Genomic DNA, 16,629 nt, shown 5'->3' with positions numbered 1-16,629 from the left:
GCACCCTCGTGCTCGGAGCACTGTGGTCTGCAACAGCAGAGACACAGACACCACCTTGGTGTCTGCTATGCATGAACAGATACAGAAGACATGGCGCACACACACAATGGAACACTACTCAGCCATAACAAGGAAACACATCCTGCCATTTGTGACAACATGAATGGACCCTGAGGGCGTTACGCTAAGAAATAAGTCAAAGACAAATACTGACTCTATAATCTCACTATTGCATGGAATCTTTTTAAATAAGATTTTATTTATTTTTAGAGAGACTGGAAAGGAGGGAGAAAGAGAGGGAGAGAAACACCAGTGTGTGGGTGCCTCTTGTGTGTCCCCCCCCCCCCCCCCGGGGACCTGGCCCACAACCCAGGCATGTGCCCTGACAGGGAATCAAACCAGCGACCCTTTGGTTCACAGGCCAGTGCGCTCAATCCACTGAGCCACACTAGCCAGAGTACTAGTTTATGGAATCTTAAAAAAATATATCCAAAAAAACAAACTCATAGACAAAGAGATAAGATTTACGGTTTCCAGAGGTGATGGGTGGGGAGTGGAGGAATTTAGTAAAGGGGTCAGAGGTAGAAATTTCCGGCTGTGAGATGCGTGAGTACCAAGGGTGACGCACAACAGGGCGCCTGCAGGCAACAACTCGGCGTGGTGCATGTGAGAGGCTCTGAGAGCTCCTAAAACTTCTCCTGACAAGAGCAAAATGTGTTTTTTCCCTTCTGTATCTATTCGAGATGATGGATGTTAGCTAAACTGATTGTGGTGATCTTTTGAAAAGATATGTTAAGTCAAGTCATTGTACAATACACCTTAAACTTACACCATGCTGTGTGTCAATTATCTCTCAATAAAGCCAAAAGAAACAAAAAACGAGGCTGTGCGATTACAAGAAATACACAGATTTATATAATCATGAAAAAAGGAAGGCTTGCTAAGCACGATCCCAAGAAAGTGGAAACCATAGTGAAAAAAACTGACAGATGTGGTTACTTAAAAGCTAAAATTTTCCAAAAAGGAAAAGAGAAAACAAACTGGGCAAAATCATCTGAAATTTATGTGAGGATGTGCTATGTTACTTTTGTATTAAAAAACTCATAGATCAATAGGAAAGAGATGAACAACCTAACAGATGGGCTAAGGACGTGAAAAGACAGTTCACAGAGGAACACGTGTGACCAACGACATGAGGGAAAACACGCAACCTTGCTAGCAATTTAACGTTTTTAATATGACACTTGGGCCTATCGAATTAATGATTAAATAAGTTAAACTACGCAGGGCCGGAGTGGGTAAGGGGAAGCCGGACCTCCGAGCACGGCTGGCAGAAGTGTGAGCAGCCACAAGTGTATTTGGAGGTCAGCTTAGAAGTGTGTGTCAAAAGCCTCACTAGTGCACAAGCCCGAAAAAGTAAGAGAATAAGCAAAAGCGTAGCTGCAAAAACATCCATTCCAGTGCTTTCTGAAGAAAGAAAGACGGGAAACAATTTTCCATGGACTATGGAACGTCCACAGACAGGAATGGTTTGCAGTCCTTAAAAACGCCATAGAAGACTAGACTCGGTTGTAGAGAAACATTCAGAGTAAGTCGAAGAGCAGTTTACAGTATGTGCGAGGGGATCCCATTTCTATGAAACAAGGTGTGTCACACACACACACACACACACACACACACACACACACGGCATGTCTGAATGGGTCGGAAGTGGTCCCTGTGGAGGTTTGGAACTGTGTGTGTTTAAATTTTTTCTTTGTTTTTCTGTTTTCCGCTTTGTTCTATAATAAAGAAAAAATTTAATTATTTTAAAATAAGGTTAAAAACTGTACCTATACTATGACCTCAACCCAACTGAATCCATGTGAAAGAGGGAGGGACGTCTGCCAAAACAGTAGCTCTGATGTCTGAACAGCAAAGTGATGAATATTTGTGCACGCCTAATATTCCACACCAAGCATGTATTCCTTTACATGGGGGTGGGAGTAGGGGAGGGAGTGCTGTTCCTAAAAGAAGGTAAAAAAATTACTTTCCTGTCTTAAAACCTTGAGCTAGAATGCCCTCTCCCCACCCCTCTTCCCCTAGGGAAGAAATAACAACTAGAAGCATTGAAGGCCCTTTAAAAAAAAAGGCCTGGTATTTGCTGACGCCATCCGACTGTAACTTCATTAGAAACCTGTTTAATGTGTTTTTAAGGGACCAGAGTCATTCCAGCTTTTACTGACTGTTCACAAGTTGGCATGAGCCAACAGTAAGCGGCCCAGTCAGGTGCCCTGCTGGTCGGGCAGGTATGATGCCTGAGGGCCGCGTGGGCGGAGCCCAGGGATGAATTTCCTCTCACTTGTCCCAGGCAGAGGAGCTTTCTTGTACTCGCTGGTGACGGGAGAAGAGTGCCGGGAAGGGCGTGCCATCTTAAAAACACACGTTCAGTGGCTCAGTATTTAGGACTTCCGTGTGGATGAGGACACAGCCCCTGGAGGCAGACACAGGCCAGAGAGGCCTGTCTCCCATCTCACCCAGGGCGGTGCCTTAGCCCTCACCTACCTCCGACTGTTGCTCTGGCAGCTTCATGTTGTCAAAAATCCTGAACACGATTCTGAACAGGTCCTGCCACCAGTGCTTTTCAAAGGTGTGGCCATAGCTCTTCATGATCTCGAACATGACTGTGAGTCCTCTGGAGAAAACAAAGCCAGGCTCGGAAGAGGGCATGGGGAGGGGGGAGAGCACAGCCGAGAAGGGGGCGGGGGGGCATGGGGTCAGGTGAGCAGGAGGCTGAGGCTCATTCAGTGACGGGAGGGCGCCACACGGGGCAGGGTTACCTTGTCCGCACGTCTAGCTTGCACCTATTGATGATGCAGGAGAGCTCAAACAGGATGGGGAACCAGCCTCGGACCCAGACTCTGTCACCGGGAGCCACGTTCATGTCATCGCTTGTGTACTCCTGTAGCACCTGCAATGAGAGTCGCTGTGGATGCAGACTAGCAGGCAGCAGGAAGGAGCTGAAAAGGAACTACACAGACAGGAAGGCCCCACATGTCCATTCAGCAAGGGACGATTCAGCATCTCTGGTCCTTCTATAATGTCACTACAGTGCCTGAAATAATAGCAGCAGCAGCAGCTACTAGTGAGTGCTTGCTATGGGCCAGGAACTGTGAAGGTGCTCTGTGTGGACTGTCAGTTCTCACAACGATTCCAAGAGGCAGGTAGAAAGAGTGGTCCCATTTTACAGGCACATCAACTGAGGCACTAAGAGGTTAAGTAAGCTGCCCAAGGTCATGCAGCTACGAGCTGGCAGTCTTTCCACAGTCTAGATGTAAAGACCTAGCCAGCATTTTGAGCCCTCTGCTCTGTAACCGCTCTTGAAGTGGTACTGTCTGTTGTCACAGAATTTCTTTATCAACTCTGGTGACCTAACATTTGGCGATTTCTCTCTGTGCTTCGGGTAATTCCCCTGCACAGTGGGAATACAGTTACCCACCTCACAGGTCTGCTGAGGGGACTGAATAAATCAACGCACAGACAGTACCTGGAATGGTGCCTGATATGCAGTAGGCGCTCAGCCAACAGTGGCTCTCATTTTTATCGCATCCTAATGAGCTGCTGTGGGGACCACACATGACACGGGTGTTTAGAGTTCTGTAAAGAGTGCTTAAGAGATCTGTGTAGGCCACCAGAGTTTAGCTGTGCTTGTTTCCACTCAGTTTTTTGGCTTTGAGACTGTCATTTAAACCTAGCAGGCCTCTTCAAACAGGTGACACATAACAGAAAAACCCCGAACACTCCCAGGAGAAAACCAAAGGTGCTTTCCAATGTGATTTCTCAGGCCCGTCACGATGACACAATGTCACTTCCTAACAGGGAGGGTTGTTTTCCTTCAAATAAAAGGTCTAGCTTCTTCAGCTTCAGCTTTGCCAAAATTCAAAGCTAAAATACTATTATCGTCTACAAATCAATTAGCAGGATACGATATAAAAGTTCGGGTGACTCACAAAATACAGAAAAGGTATAACCCCACAACGGCAGCCTTTTGAAATAAACCCCTTGTTTAGGCAAACACGCATTTCCCGGAGAGCAGCCGGAAAGGTCTTGGTCTGCAGGAAGGGCTGTGGCCCCACGACTGCTCCCCTTCACCGCGCACATGCGCCAGGAAGGGAGTGCGTACCCGCGGCCTCTCGGAGACGTATTTCGCGCAGAAGCGGATGAGCCGGATGGCTTCCATGCTGGTGTCCGGGAAAGCGGCGTTGCAGGCGAACTCCGACAAGCACTTCACGGCGTCCTGAAAGGAATCGATGGCTGCAGGGAAATGGTGCTGGAAAATGGTTGCTGGGGAGACAAAGGGATATATTAAAAAAAAAAATAAGGCCAGGATTTAGAAATGGGTTTTAGACATATACATACCCTCAAGAGAGGATTTCTCTTGTGAAAGTCTAAGCAAAGCATGTTACTCTTTGTGAAAGCTAGTGCTTCTTAGTAAACTATTCAGGACCAAGTGCATTGAGGACAGTTTGGTCTAAAGTGTTTCCTGAGCTCCAGAAACAGTGTGAAGACCCAAAGAGTCATTCATTCCATAAACACTGAGTGCCAACTACATGTAAAGCATGGTTATGGGCCCTGGGGACACGGAGATGATGAATCAAACTTCCTGCCCTCACGATGCTCGTGCTCCACGGGGGAGACAGACAACAGTCACTTAAGTCAGGATGCGTGTAAGATAACCCTGGGGTGCGCTCTGGCCAAGGGGCAGAAGCTAAGAGGGGCTGCTCAGGCAGGTGGTCAGGGAGGGCCTCTTCAGAGGTCCTGAGAAGTGCCCCTACGGAAGTGAGAGAGGGCCATGGGGAGCCACGGGAAAACTAAGTTGCACCAGGGTGCCAAGGTGTCCACTGAACTTCAGCCAGTCCAGAGGGGAGCCGGAGAAACCTCATGAGAGGCCGTCACTGATGTGGGAGCGAAGCTGGCGCGCCGGGGTCTCCTGACAGACACTGAGCCCCGCGTGAGGCCCTGGCCCCGTTCTGTGACCCTGAGCCTGTCCCTCTATTCTCTGGGGGTTTCCTCCCGAGGACCACACCTCACACTGCCTTGCCGTGTGGGACTTTGTGAAGATGAAGAAGGTCAGTGAGCTAAGGTGAAAAGCAATTTAGAGACCTAAGGTTTTCTAAACCCTACAAATATCACATAAGAGAAATACATGAGTATCAAGAAGTTTACAAAAAGTTAAAAGACCTCGAAAAAGATGAAAGCTGACCCAATGCCTTCCAATTTCCACAAAGACCAGGGGCAGTAAACGTCTTGTTACGCGAGCACAGGCAGGCCCAGAAACTCTGGTCGGGCCAGAGGGGAGGGTCCCGGCACCAGCTCTGGGCTGGGCTGCCCGGTGTGAACCTGCCCCACCAGCTCCGAGCTGCGCGGCCTCGGCACGTTGTTCTCCTATAGTTTTGGTGCCTTGGAATCCCCTCCAGTAAAATGGGCTAGGACAGTGGTATTGTCACTTCCTGTTACTTATGCTAGTTTCTACAAAGTGGCTGGGAACACTGAACTGGCAAGGACTGAATCGTCGCTCCTAGGGGAGACACAGGGTTAGGCTCCTGGGAGCCTCTGGCCGTAGCGTCTTCATCAGACGACCAATACATAAACTTGCTTTCTGCTTCTGTCTAAAGAGAGCGTATTTAATATACGTTTTTGATTAATTAACAACGAACTTACAGCCAACAAAAGCACTGGAACTCATGCCCGAATGAAGTTTACCTACAACATATTTTTTCCACAAGGCAGGCACAACACAGCCTTCCTGTGCTCAGGGACACTGGGCCGCACGTTAGCACTACGCTGCAGACCAATTTTACGTACTTACGTAGCGTTTGCATTTTTATTTATTGGTCTTTTCTTTAGGGGGGAGCGCGAACGCAGTCCCCCACTACCACAAATCGTGCAGGTGAGTTTCCCACATCTGGGGGAATCGCAGGGGCCAGCACATCTGGAGTGCAGCGGGTGAGCCTGGCCCTGGGAAAACCGCCTTTGTGATCACAGTATCTCCCCTGCCAGGCAAGTATGATTTTTTTTGAGAGGAACACGGATCTGTTGTCCTGCTCACTTCTGCATTCTTTGGTGGATTCTCGTATGTGCCCTGACTGGGGATCGAACCCTCAACCTTGGCGTGTTGGCACGACGCTCTTACCAACTGAGTTGCGTGGCCAGGGCTTCAGCGCCATTTTAGACAGCAAAGTCACCAGCAATAAGACAAAAATGCAAAAAACACGAGGCAGTGAGTACACCACGAAAAGGACGCTTGTTTATTCTCAGTAAAAGAGCTGAAACAAGAAGGCAGAGCACTGCCTTATTCAACGAGCTGGGAACACGCACCTTGGGTGACTCGAGGGTTTTGCTGTTCTATGCATGTCCACAAATGACCACAAAAGTGCCAGGGATAGCCGTGGCTGGTGTGGCTCAGTGGACTGAGTGCCAGCCTGTGAAGCAAAGGGTCGCTGGTTTGATTCCCAGTCAGGGCATATGCTTGGGTTGCAGGCCAGTTCCCCAGTAGGGGGCGCATGAGAGGCAACCACACTGATGTTTTTCTCCCTCTCATTCACCCTCCCTTTTCTTTTCTCTAAAAATAAATAAAATCTTGTTTAAAAAGCGCCGGGAATACTGGTTATGGGGTTATGTAAAAATTTTAGCAATAGGTGAATTCACAAACACGGAACCGACGAACAGTGAGGGTTGACAGGGTTTCCCTCACGGGGCTGTTATGCACTTGTCTAAGCCTGTGTCAAAACTCAGAACATCACCCGGCACATTACGGTGTCACGGTACAGCTGCACCAAGGAAGCCCTTTCTGGGGAGCAAAACAGACAGGAAATAAATGGTCACTGTTCTAGACGTGCAGGTGGGATGTTACGAGGCAACAGAGCCACTTACTGACAATGTGGCCCGTGGTCTGGAAGGCCAGCTCCACGATGTTCCCATCGTGGTCTGCGGCGGCCTGGTGGAACACGGCGAAGATGTTCTTCCAGCCCGAGCGGATGTTGGCCGCCTGGGAGTTCACCATCTGGGCGATGCAGCGGATCACCATGTCCCGGATGGTCGGCGACCTGAGGAGGAAGGGGCCAGTGGGAAGACACATGAACGCAGCTCGTCACATGGAAGCAGCACTCCAAAATATCTCCCTAAAGCACACAGTAATCCACGTTCCATTAAAAAAAGTTAGAGACGCTATCTGACCAAAGCCTGGTCATGAACATGTCCTTTGGCTCGATTTCTGACTAAGAAGAGGAGCTGTGGACAACAGAGTTCCTGTGGACAGCAGCCTCCCAGGGTGACTGACCGTAACCACCTGGCGGGGCAGGTCGCGATGAGCGGTCACGCCCAGCAAGAGCTGTCCGTTGTTTCTGTGCATCCAGGTTCACACACCTTCGAACACACAATCCTGCTGACTGTCCTGTCATCCGACCCCTGCCTTGCTCTTTCCCATTGTCACGTAATTTTCCTTACGGTTCCTTCGTAATTTCACATGCATACAAGAAGGTACAAAACTATTATTCTCCAGAGCACTTGAGACTTGCTTCCTGGCAAACGTGGGCAGCTGGCCTCAAATAAACTTCTTAAATGAATTAAAAAATATTATAGCCAATTAAAAAAAATACAAGAACCCCTGTGGCAGACAGCCAGTGGCCTACGCAGCAGCCACCCTCCCAGCTCTCTGGTAACAGAAATAACAGAAACTCTGATTTCATCCAGGCAGCAACCTGCCCACCTGCAGGAAATGGACCGCGAACGGTCTACAACAACACGGCCATCTTGCACACGTGCCAGGTGTCCGATAGCCCAGCCTCCCTTACGCTAGGGGACCTACCTGACCTGCTCTAACCAGATGCCAGAGAAAAACTACAGGAGTACGGGGGAGAAGTTTCTGGGAAGGTTTGTCTTAAAAGGAGTAGACACGGCAGGCTCTGCCCCTTTCCTTTTATTTTGGTTCTGAATGCTGCACGGCAGCTGGAGCTGGAGCTTCAGTCCTACAGTCAGAATGCAACGGACTCGAGGATGAAAAGTGACCCTGTGGACGGCCAAACAAAGCAATGGGAAGAACCTGGGTCCCTGGTGACAGTCTGGGCTATGAAACCAAAGATGGGGCTGCCTGCCGCTGACTCATGAGGTAAACAATACAGGGCCTTGTGGTTTAGGCCATTGTTGGTTGGCTTTTCTGGCCTAAAACATTTAGACTAATACACTCATAATTGTACCACCCACGGATAACCATTCCTAAATTCGTAGTGTGTCTGTCTCCTCTTAGATGTCTGGGCAGGGATATACATGTATGGCAAGCACATTTACATGGATGGAAGTACACACACACACACACACACACTTACTTTTTGGCAGGGGTTGGAGGAGAAAGAAAAGGTTTATTGATCTAGAAGGCCCAGCTCGAGAAGATGAGAGAATTAATTCTCAAACCCATCTTCAGGGAGCCTGGAATTCAGGTGTTAGATGTAATATTTTAAATTATTATAAAACAAAAATGGAGATAGAAAAAACGGCCCATTTTCTGAAGCCACTTTGAGATTCAACATGGTGTCAGCTGGGTGTCTGTAACAGACTAGCATGTATGTCTTGCAGCCTCCTGAGGCACACGCAGTTCCTCGGTGCCCTCTGTCACCTCACAGACAGCAGGGGGCGAGGCCACACAAACCTACGGCTCCTACAGCCCTGGCTCTGAGAGTCGGCACAGTGGCTTTTGGATTGCAGACTTCCCCTGCTTGAAAATGTCATCTGGCTTAGGACAACATTCATGTTTGTCTGCTGGCCCCAGACTAGTGATAATAATAGAAAGGTCATTTAGAGAAGATAAGGAGAAAGTCAAAGCAGTTAAAAATTAGCTAAAAATCCACAAAGCAAACCTGCCACCTGTGATACTGGGGGACAGATACAGACCTAGATGACTTTGACAATGCACCTGAATTCATGGTTGTTTCCCCATGGGGAAAAAGCAACCTGCTGGCAAGAACTAAAAATGTTTATTAAAATGGTTTTTATCTGACTGTTAACAGTAATATATGGGGACATTAGTAAACATTTTAGAAAATGTGAAAAAATAAAATGAAAGAAAAAAATTCCTTAATATGATGGTATAGTGTTGTATATGGGGAACTATATATCACTCTCCTCCTCATACTTTCTGTCCGATTCTATAACCCGCCCTTTTCATTGAACTATTAAGTATTCCCCATCTTATAAACTTTGTGAGTGATTTTAACAGCTGCATAAAATTCCATGTTGTGACTGTACCAACAGTGACTTTAACACGTGTATATTTAGGTGGTTTCTGGTTTTGTTTTGTTTTCTTTTTAAATCCTCACCCAAGGACATTTTTTCATTGCTTTAGAGCAAGAAGAAGGGAGAAAGAGAAACACGGATACAAGAGAAGCATCAATTGTTTGCCTCCCATATGCACTGGGACTGGGGACCAAACCTGCAACCTAGGCTCATGCCCTGACTGGGAATTGAACCAGGGACCTTTCAGTTACAGGTCGACCCTCTAACCAACTGAGCCATACTGGCCAGGGCTGGTTTCTGTTTTTTTAAACTATTTTGTGTGACTCGCAACACTGTGTTTCAAATTAACTGCTTAGGAGATGGTTATAGAATTACTGAGTCAAGGGGCACAAAAATATTAAGATTCTTGATGTATGTATGTTGCCAAAATACCACTGAAAATGTCATAGGAAGTTACAGTTCCACCAACAGGGTCTGCGAATGGCTGGCAACACAATCCTAAACGTATTCTGGCCCTTTTCAAATGCTGCGGGACACCGGCAGGACAGGCAGGGAAGGCCTGGAGGTAGGAGACGAGGGGCTCTGGGGCCATCGGGCCGCCCGCCCACCCGCCCGGCAGGCTGGAGCGCGGTGCTCCGCCCCAGGAGGCCCCAGGCCCCTGCGGCTCTCCCAACAGTGCGCCGGGGCAGGAGGGGGTGTTTCTGTGCAAATGCAAAAGTCAGGGGTGATGCCAGGCTCAGAGGGGCTTCACTTTAGTTCTCTTAAAATAAGCAATAGGGTAAAGGATACGGACACCAAGAAAAGGAGAAGTATATCAGAGAGACCTCTGCTGCCCCTTTTTGCTACTTCAAATGGCTCACATAGGCTCGAAGCAATTAAGCCTATGAGCTTTCCTTTTCCTTTTTACAGCAGTGATCCAAGCAGGTCTGAAGGGCCCTTTTTAGGGGTGGGGCCGACATAAAGGGTTATGCCTGAAAGTCCCCCCGCTGCACCAAAAACTTAGAGCTGTTCATTTCATTTGCTTCCACTATGAAAGGAGGAAAAAAATATGTGGTTAGTAATTATGGGGGGGTCTTTTTAGGAGCCCAATGGGGAATTTGACCAAAGGTCTTTCAAAACAATGCACGTACCTGTTTTTCTTCATGATATGCTCAAAGGGCCTCAGAAAATCTTTCTGGAAACGGAAGTTGGCTAATTCTCCCTTCTCCAGAAACTTCATGGAGAGTTGCCTTAACGAGTCCACAGCAAAGATAGCCACGTCTTCGTTAGGGTTGCAGCCAACCTGAGCAGGAACAGGAAGGGAGGTCAAACAGGCAGAGCGCAACCCCCGTGGACGTGGGGTTCTGGCCTCGACAGTGGACGCCCTGCCTTTAAGACAGGTGCTCTGGGACACACACAGCTAAGGAGGAAACAAAAGGTATCTCCTGGCTGTGCCCTGCACAATTTTGTGTTAAGGTTGATGATGAAAGATCAGTATTGCACATTTCATTAGAAGTGCTTTCAAAACGTGCTATGTAATGTGTTAAAAATTGTGGCAAAATACACCTATCACAAATTGTACCACATTAACCATTTTTAAACGCACAGTTCAGTCGTGTTAAAGACATTCACACTGCTGTGCAACCAACTTCCAGAACGATTTTCATCTTGCAGAACTGAAACTCCACACCCATTAAACAATCCCCCGTGTGTACAATCCCCCAAATATACAAAAAAGGTCAAAAGACTTTAAAGCCTCTGTGAAGCCTTTCTATACGGCCCATGTCTGCCACCTACAGCAAATGATTACAAATGAGTATCATCCTCAGAAAGTTCAGCCCTGGCTGGCGTGGCTCAGTGGACTGAGTGAGCACTGACCGGCCTACGAGTCAAAGGGTTGCTGGTTCGATTCCCAGTCAGGACGCATGCCTGGGTTGTGGGCCAGGTCCCCAGTGTGGGGCATGTGAGAGGAAACCACACTTGAATGTTTCTCTCCCTTTCTCCTTCCCTCCCCTTCTCTCTAAAAATAAATAAATAAAATGATTTTTAAAAAGTTAACAAAATTTTTTCTTAAAAAAAAAAAGGAAAATTCAGCAGAAATAGCGAGGCTTCTCCATTTCCTTACAATGGCACTTGTGTGTGGTTCACCTCCTGTCGGGGACTGGGGTTATGGGTGTGTATCTGGTTGGTGTTTCTCAGACTGTCCCCTCAAGAAGGTGCCCAAACGCAGAGCGAGGGAGCGCCTGCCGCCGGAACCCTGACAAGGGGCGGGGGCGCTGTGCGGGGGCTGCTCCAGGCGAGAAATTCCACTGACGGGGTCTGGCTGCAAAATGTTTGATTTTTAACAAGAATCACGATGCCATATCATTTGTAATAAAACAACAAAGACATCAATAGAAAAGTGTTCACATGCATGGAATCACATCTGGCAGTTAGAAAGAATAATCCAGTCTTAAAAAAAAAAGAAGGAAATTCTGTCACAGGCTCCAACACGGACGAGCCTTGCGGACATGGCTCTGGGCGAAACCAGCCGGACACGCAAGAACAAACACTGCGTGATCCCACTTCTGTGAGGCACCGGAGCCGTCCCGGTCGTGCCGAGAGCAGAAGGGCGGCCTCCAGGGCCGGGGCGAGGGAAACGGGGAGTCCCTGCCTCACGGGCGCAGGGTCTCAGCTCTGCGGGATGAACAGCGCTCTGGAGGTCTGTTTCACAGCAGTGTGCGTGCACTTCGCACTTCTGAACTCTGCGTTTATAAATGGCTAGAATAGAAAGTTTTGTTATGTTTTCCCACAACTAAAAAAACCCCAATGAATTCATATATGCTGGTGTAGTTAAGTCTTTAGGAGTCCTTGCTAAGAAATTATAAAATATATGTAATATCATTTTTCAAAAAAGGCAGAACCAAGACAATGCTGTCTACATTTCCATGCATACCTACATGTGTATGTGTACAGAAAAATGTCTGGAAACATATACACCAAACTGCTAACGATTAGCTTTGGGGAGGGTCCTGTCGGGGGTGATGATGGTCCAAGATTTATTAGCTGTGATTTTTTTTAAGGTGTTGACGTAATGTTCATGTAATTAGAGACTAATAAAAAGAATATTCCCCTCCTAAAAATCCAGAAGAATTCAGGAATCCCTGGTTCGGGAATACATGCCAGGCTCACTGTGCAGCGCTGCACACCCCAGAACACACGAGCGCCCTAGCTCAGAAGAAATGAAACATGTGACTGTTCAGTGACTGCCAGCACCCGAGAGCCACACCCGTCCTGAGCCACCATCCCTCAGACCCACGAGACTCTCCTGGGCTCCAGCTCCCCAAGGGAAGCAGGCATCCTTCTGAGGATGAGGTGGAAACAGTAACGAGCCCAGAGCCCAGAGCGAGCAACTGCGTTTCCCACACTCCATGCCTGACGGCCCGGATCAGACGGGACGGGCAGACGTCTGCAAGGAAGCTGGCCACCACGAAGCGTCCGACTGCTGTCTGCCAGCCCCGGTCCATCCCAGGCCCGCCCAGAGGTGACCCACAGACCGCCGAGGCCTGGCACGTACAGGGTCCTGGCAACTGAACTGCAGGTGGGAAAAGGAACCTGGACAAAGTGATGACTCCCGCTCTACCCGCTCCCCAAAAAGAAGTCCCACCGAACACGAAATCTGGACTTTGAAGAGTTGGGGAATGTTCACCAAGACACTTTTGGACAGCCACGTCTGAAAGAAAAGAAGGATGCCGCCACGGTTAGCCAGAAGATCCGTGGAAGAAACGACAACGTCTGTGCACGCTCAGCAGCCGCAGGCCTGGACACGAGGACAGGCACAGGGCACGCTAACAGAGACGGGGCACGTTTTCTTTCTCCAGCAAGTTCACGCCAATTATGTCGACTAGTCTGGCAAGGATTTATCTACCCAGAACAGTGGGGAAGACGGTTGCTGAGTGAGGTGACTCCAGATGACAGTGTGACCGTTCACTCAGCCACCAGTTGCTCTGGGTCATCTACAGGCTCTTGTGGCTGTCCCCTCACTGAGGGTTCAGATGAGAGGTCACCTCCAGAGAGGCCTGACACACTGTATCGCCGGGCCCTCTACCACCAGTTATTTTACCGTAACATGTGGGTGAGCGCCACGGGGCAGGGAACTCACCTGCCCACTGCCTGGTACAAGGCACTCACGCAGCTTGTTAAAAGGTGGTGTGAGGTATTGACACCTTACCTGGAGCTATTAGTAAGGACATAGAGTAAACAGAAGCTCTGATTAGCTGCTGTACCAAGTCAGAAGCGAGACATCAGACGATGCCTCGTTTCGGTGGGGACCGGGAGCCCGCCAGAAGCTGCCCGCGAGAGCCAACAGTGCCCAGTTCTGCCTCCACCTGCACGCAGTGGCATCGTGTCGCTAGCTGTACACTGGTGCTGGTGGGGTGTTCACACCACAGAAACCAGCAGATGCGACACGCCACTTATCAGCACTCTGCGGCTTGCTCCGCAGCCAAATGGCAGGTGGCTTCTTTTCATGATTTTCTTCTACTCGATGTGGAAAGAGTGATTCCCTTTTGGATGAATTGTTTTCTACTGATACTATTTCTAAGCATCTGTATTATATAACACTATCTCCAGGTGTGAGGAAATTTTTTTTTGAAATTATGACATGTGTTCGGTAGGGAACAGTGTTATTAAGCTGTTACTTTCCCTTTTGAAGCAAATGACATCACAGATACACATACACATACATAATACATATATATTCTTCTGATTTCTTTTTATTTGGTCAATACGTGTGTGCGCGTGTCTACATGTATATAATGAAACCTCCTGTGGAGAGAAAGTCAGGTTTTCTCTTATCAGTTGTCAGTTTCAGAACACAGAAGTCTTTTGCTTATTTCTGATTTAAAAACAAGTATTAGTTGTCTCTACAAACGTTTCAGGAGAGTGGTGGCAATAAAAGTCAGAATGTAAGAAATAATGACATTTAATAGTGAAATTATATGGAGCAATCTTTTCAGAAAGCACTTTAGGATTTCACAATGCTTCCAAACACCAATATGTTTGTTGAATGACTATAAGACCTTTGGGCTTTTAGCTTACATCCTAGATATGGGATATTAAAGTTTTTGCAACACCACAGCTTTTTTAATGTATTCCCCATGAGTTCTATCAACATGTACGTTTGCTACCACTCCTGCCAGGCTGTCCTTGACTCCACAGGGAAAGTGAATAATAGGCACCTAAATTCTCAATCACTTTTTTCAAAGCCCGCCTGTTTATGGACATCGGTGGACTGGTTTTGGAATTGTAAGGGTTACCTTATTGAAGTGGTCTCCAATCACGTGCCATATCCGGGACCACTGCAGTCGGATCCGGTTCATGTTGTAGTACGAGATCTCCACAATCTTCTGCAGGCTGAACATGCGGGGGTGGTGGGGGGAAGCCAGCTCATCCATGGACACGGCGCACAGCCAGCGGACAAAGTCAACTGCAGGCCAGACCCAACGATACATGCGAGGCCTGGTTAGTGACGGCCAGACAGTCACAACTCGAGGCTTCTGCAGTGGTCACAGGGGAGTCAAATACGTACCTATTGCATTTCCATCCAGTCTCGTAGATCCAGTAAAAATTCTACAGGGTAAATTTCAGACATCAAAAAATAAAAATTAGATTTGGGAGCCTAAGTTTCGATTTCAAACACTGAGACAGGGAGAAAGGAAACATTTCAGGGCTGGTGCCTCCACTTTAAAACAAGTGACGAGGCATCGGGGGTACAGAACCGGCCTACAGGCTGAGCTGAGAAGGGGAACACCTACGCTGACAGAGAAAGTGACACCTAGGAAGGGGGGGGGGTCAAAACATAATAGCACACGATGTCACGACAGAGCGAGGGGCAGAGTGAGAACTTTCAAAATGCTGTTCTTCCGTGAGAGCAATAAAATAACTGGAGAGAAAACACCAAAGTCCATGTTTCCAGAACTTAGCTTTGGAATTACCAAAGGCTTGTAAAAATGTTTCATGTAAGAAAAACAGCTGAAACTCAGTAACACTGTGAACACTGTAGCATTTTAAACTTGACATAATTTGGTCATATTTGGTTGCGATTTTCTGGAAAAGGTTTTGAGGGCCAACTTCAGATGACTGTGAAAGCTCTCAGCAGCTGGGGATCACACGCACCACACTGACCTTTCTCAGTCTGAGTGACCCGGACCTGACACCATGTACAGCCATCTAACATGTTAGGAGCCATTCACCTAGTGACCGCACAGAGAGAGCAGTGATTTTCAACCAGCGCGTCACAAGAATTTTTAAACCATGCAATACCTGACTATTTGGTCAGAGGCACTGGCCTCTTTTCCCTTAGATTGTCAAATTAAAAAATAAAAACAGCCAACACAACAGCTGTCCAGTGTGAACGAATCAAAATTATATCTATTTTTTTTTGGTCAGATCAGCAAAAAAACATATTTTTTGGTGTGTTGCAGAGTTTCAGTAATTAGTTTGTGTGTGCCATGAGATGAAAAAGGTTGAAAATTGCCCGGAGTGGTATTTCTCAGTGGGCTGAGCACTGGCCTGCACATTGAAAGGTCCCTGGTTGGATTCCCTATTAGGGCACATGCTTGGGTTGGGGGCCAGATCCCTGGCTGGGGGTGAGCAAGAGGCAACTGATCAATGATTCTCTGGAACACTGATGTTTCTCTCCCTTTCTTTTTCCCTTTGCCTCTCTCTAAAAATAAATAAATAAAATTTAAAAAGAAAAAAAAGAAAGAAAACGGTTGAAAATCGCTGACAGAGAGGACGCCAAGCCCCTGGGCAGTCCAGTTCCCTGGAGAACACAGTCATTACCTGTCTACGGCCACGACCACACTCTGCGAGCTGGTCTCCCCAACCGACTCCTGGAAACTGGCCATCTGTCTCTTGTCCACTCCGCCACTCACCAGGTTACCTGAAACACAGCGCGCACAGTCAACAGTGCTTCCCAGACAGTCAGGTATCCAGAGCAAAGTACCCCACGACATCGACATGCACACAAGAGACAGAAATGAGAATGGTCTGTAGGCGAAAAACCCTTCTTCTGATGACGGAATAAAAATGAACAGGGGTTTTGGCATTTAGCTTTTAAAATGCACTGTTATTACAACTTCCCTGGCCTGTATCAACCATCTCCCTTTCTTGATAGACTTTTACATTTCTATAGTATTCAATGCCCATATTAAGGAAAACAAATCTGAATTAATGGACACAACCCAGAGCTCCTAGAATACGTAATGGTTCACACCTGCTGAACGTTCAGCGTGACATTCCAGGACATCACCCCAGTCACCCTCACACTCTCCCCAGGAAGTAGGTGCTATTACACGCCCCCACTTTCATCGAGTCCAGGCCTCTAACCATTACCCGGTA

General features: G+C 47.8%; 1 protein-coding gene and 1 non-coding gene across 2 annotated transcripts in view; both read right to left on the bottom strand.

The window, feature by feature from the left end:
* Nucleotides 1-16,629, bottom strand: part of ARFGEF2 (ADP ribosylation factor guanine nucleotide exchange factor 2) — an 85,813-nt gene that overhangs the window by 18,885 nt on the left and 50,299 nt on the right. The window contains exons 23-30 of the mRNA XM_028523736.2: nucleotides 16,072-16,171; nucleotides 14,816-14,856; nucleotides 14,544-14,713; nucleotides 10,398-10,549; nucleotides 6,913-7,085; nucleotides 4,163-4,323; nucleotides 2,820-2,950; nucleotides 2,545-2,674 (exon numbers count right to left, since the gene is read on the bottom strand). Coding sequence (XP_028379537.1) covers nucleotides 2,545-2,674; nucleotides 2,820-2,950; nucleotides 4,163-4,323; nucleotides 6,913-7,085; nucleotides 10,398-10,549; nucleotides 14,544-14,713; nucleotides 14,816-14,856; nucleotides 16,072-16,171 — 1,058 coding nt within the window. The remainder of the gene's footprint in view (nucleotides 1-2,544; nucleotides 2,675-2,819; nucleotides 2,951-4,162; nucleotides 4,324-6,912; nucleotides 7,086-10,397; nucleotides 10,550-14,543; nucleotides 14,714-14,815; nucleotides 14,857-16,071; nucleotides 16,172-16,629) is intronic.
* Nucleotides 5,884-6,047, bottom strand: LOC114507187. The gene has a single exon (XR_003685456.1). It is a non-coding gene; the product is annotated as a U1 spliceosomal RNA (small nuclear RNA).

Source organism: Phyllostomus discolor, chromosome 9 (genome assembly GCF_004126475.2).
Source record: "Phyllostomus discolor isolate MPI-MPIP mPhyDis1 chromosome 9, mPhyDis1.pri.v3, whole genome shotgun sequence".
Taxonomy (NCBI): domain Eukaryota; kingdom Metazoa; phylum Chordata; class Mammalia; order Chiroptera; family Phyllostomidae; genus Phyllostomus; species Phyllostomus discolor.
Note: the sequence above shows the minus strand (reverse complement) of the source record. Positions and strands in the feature narration are given on the sequence as shown.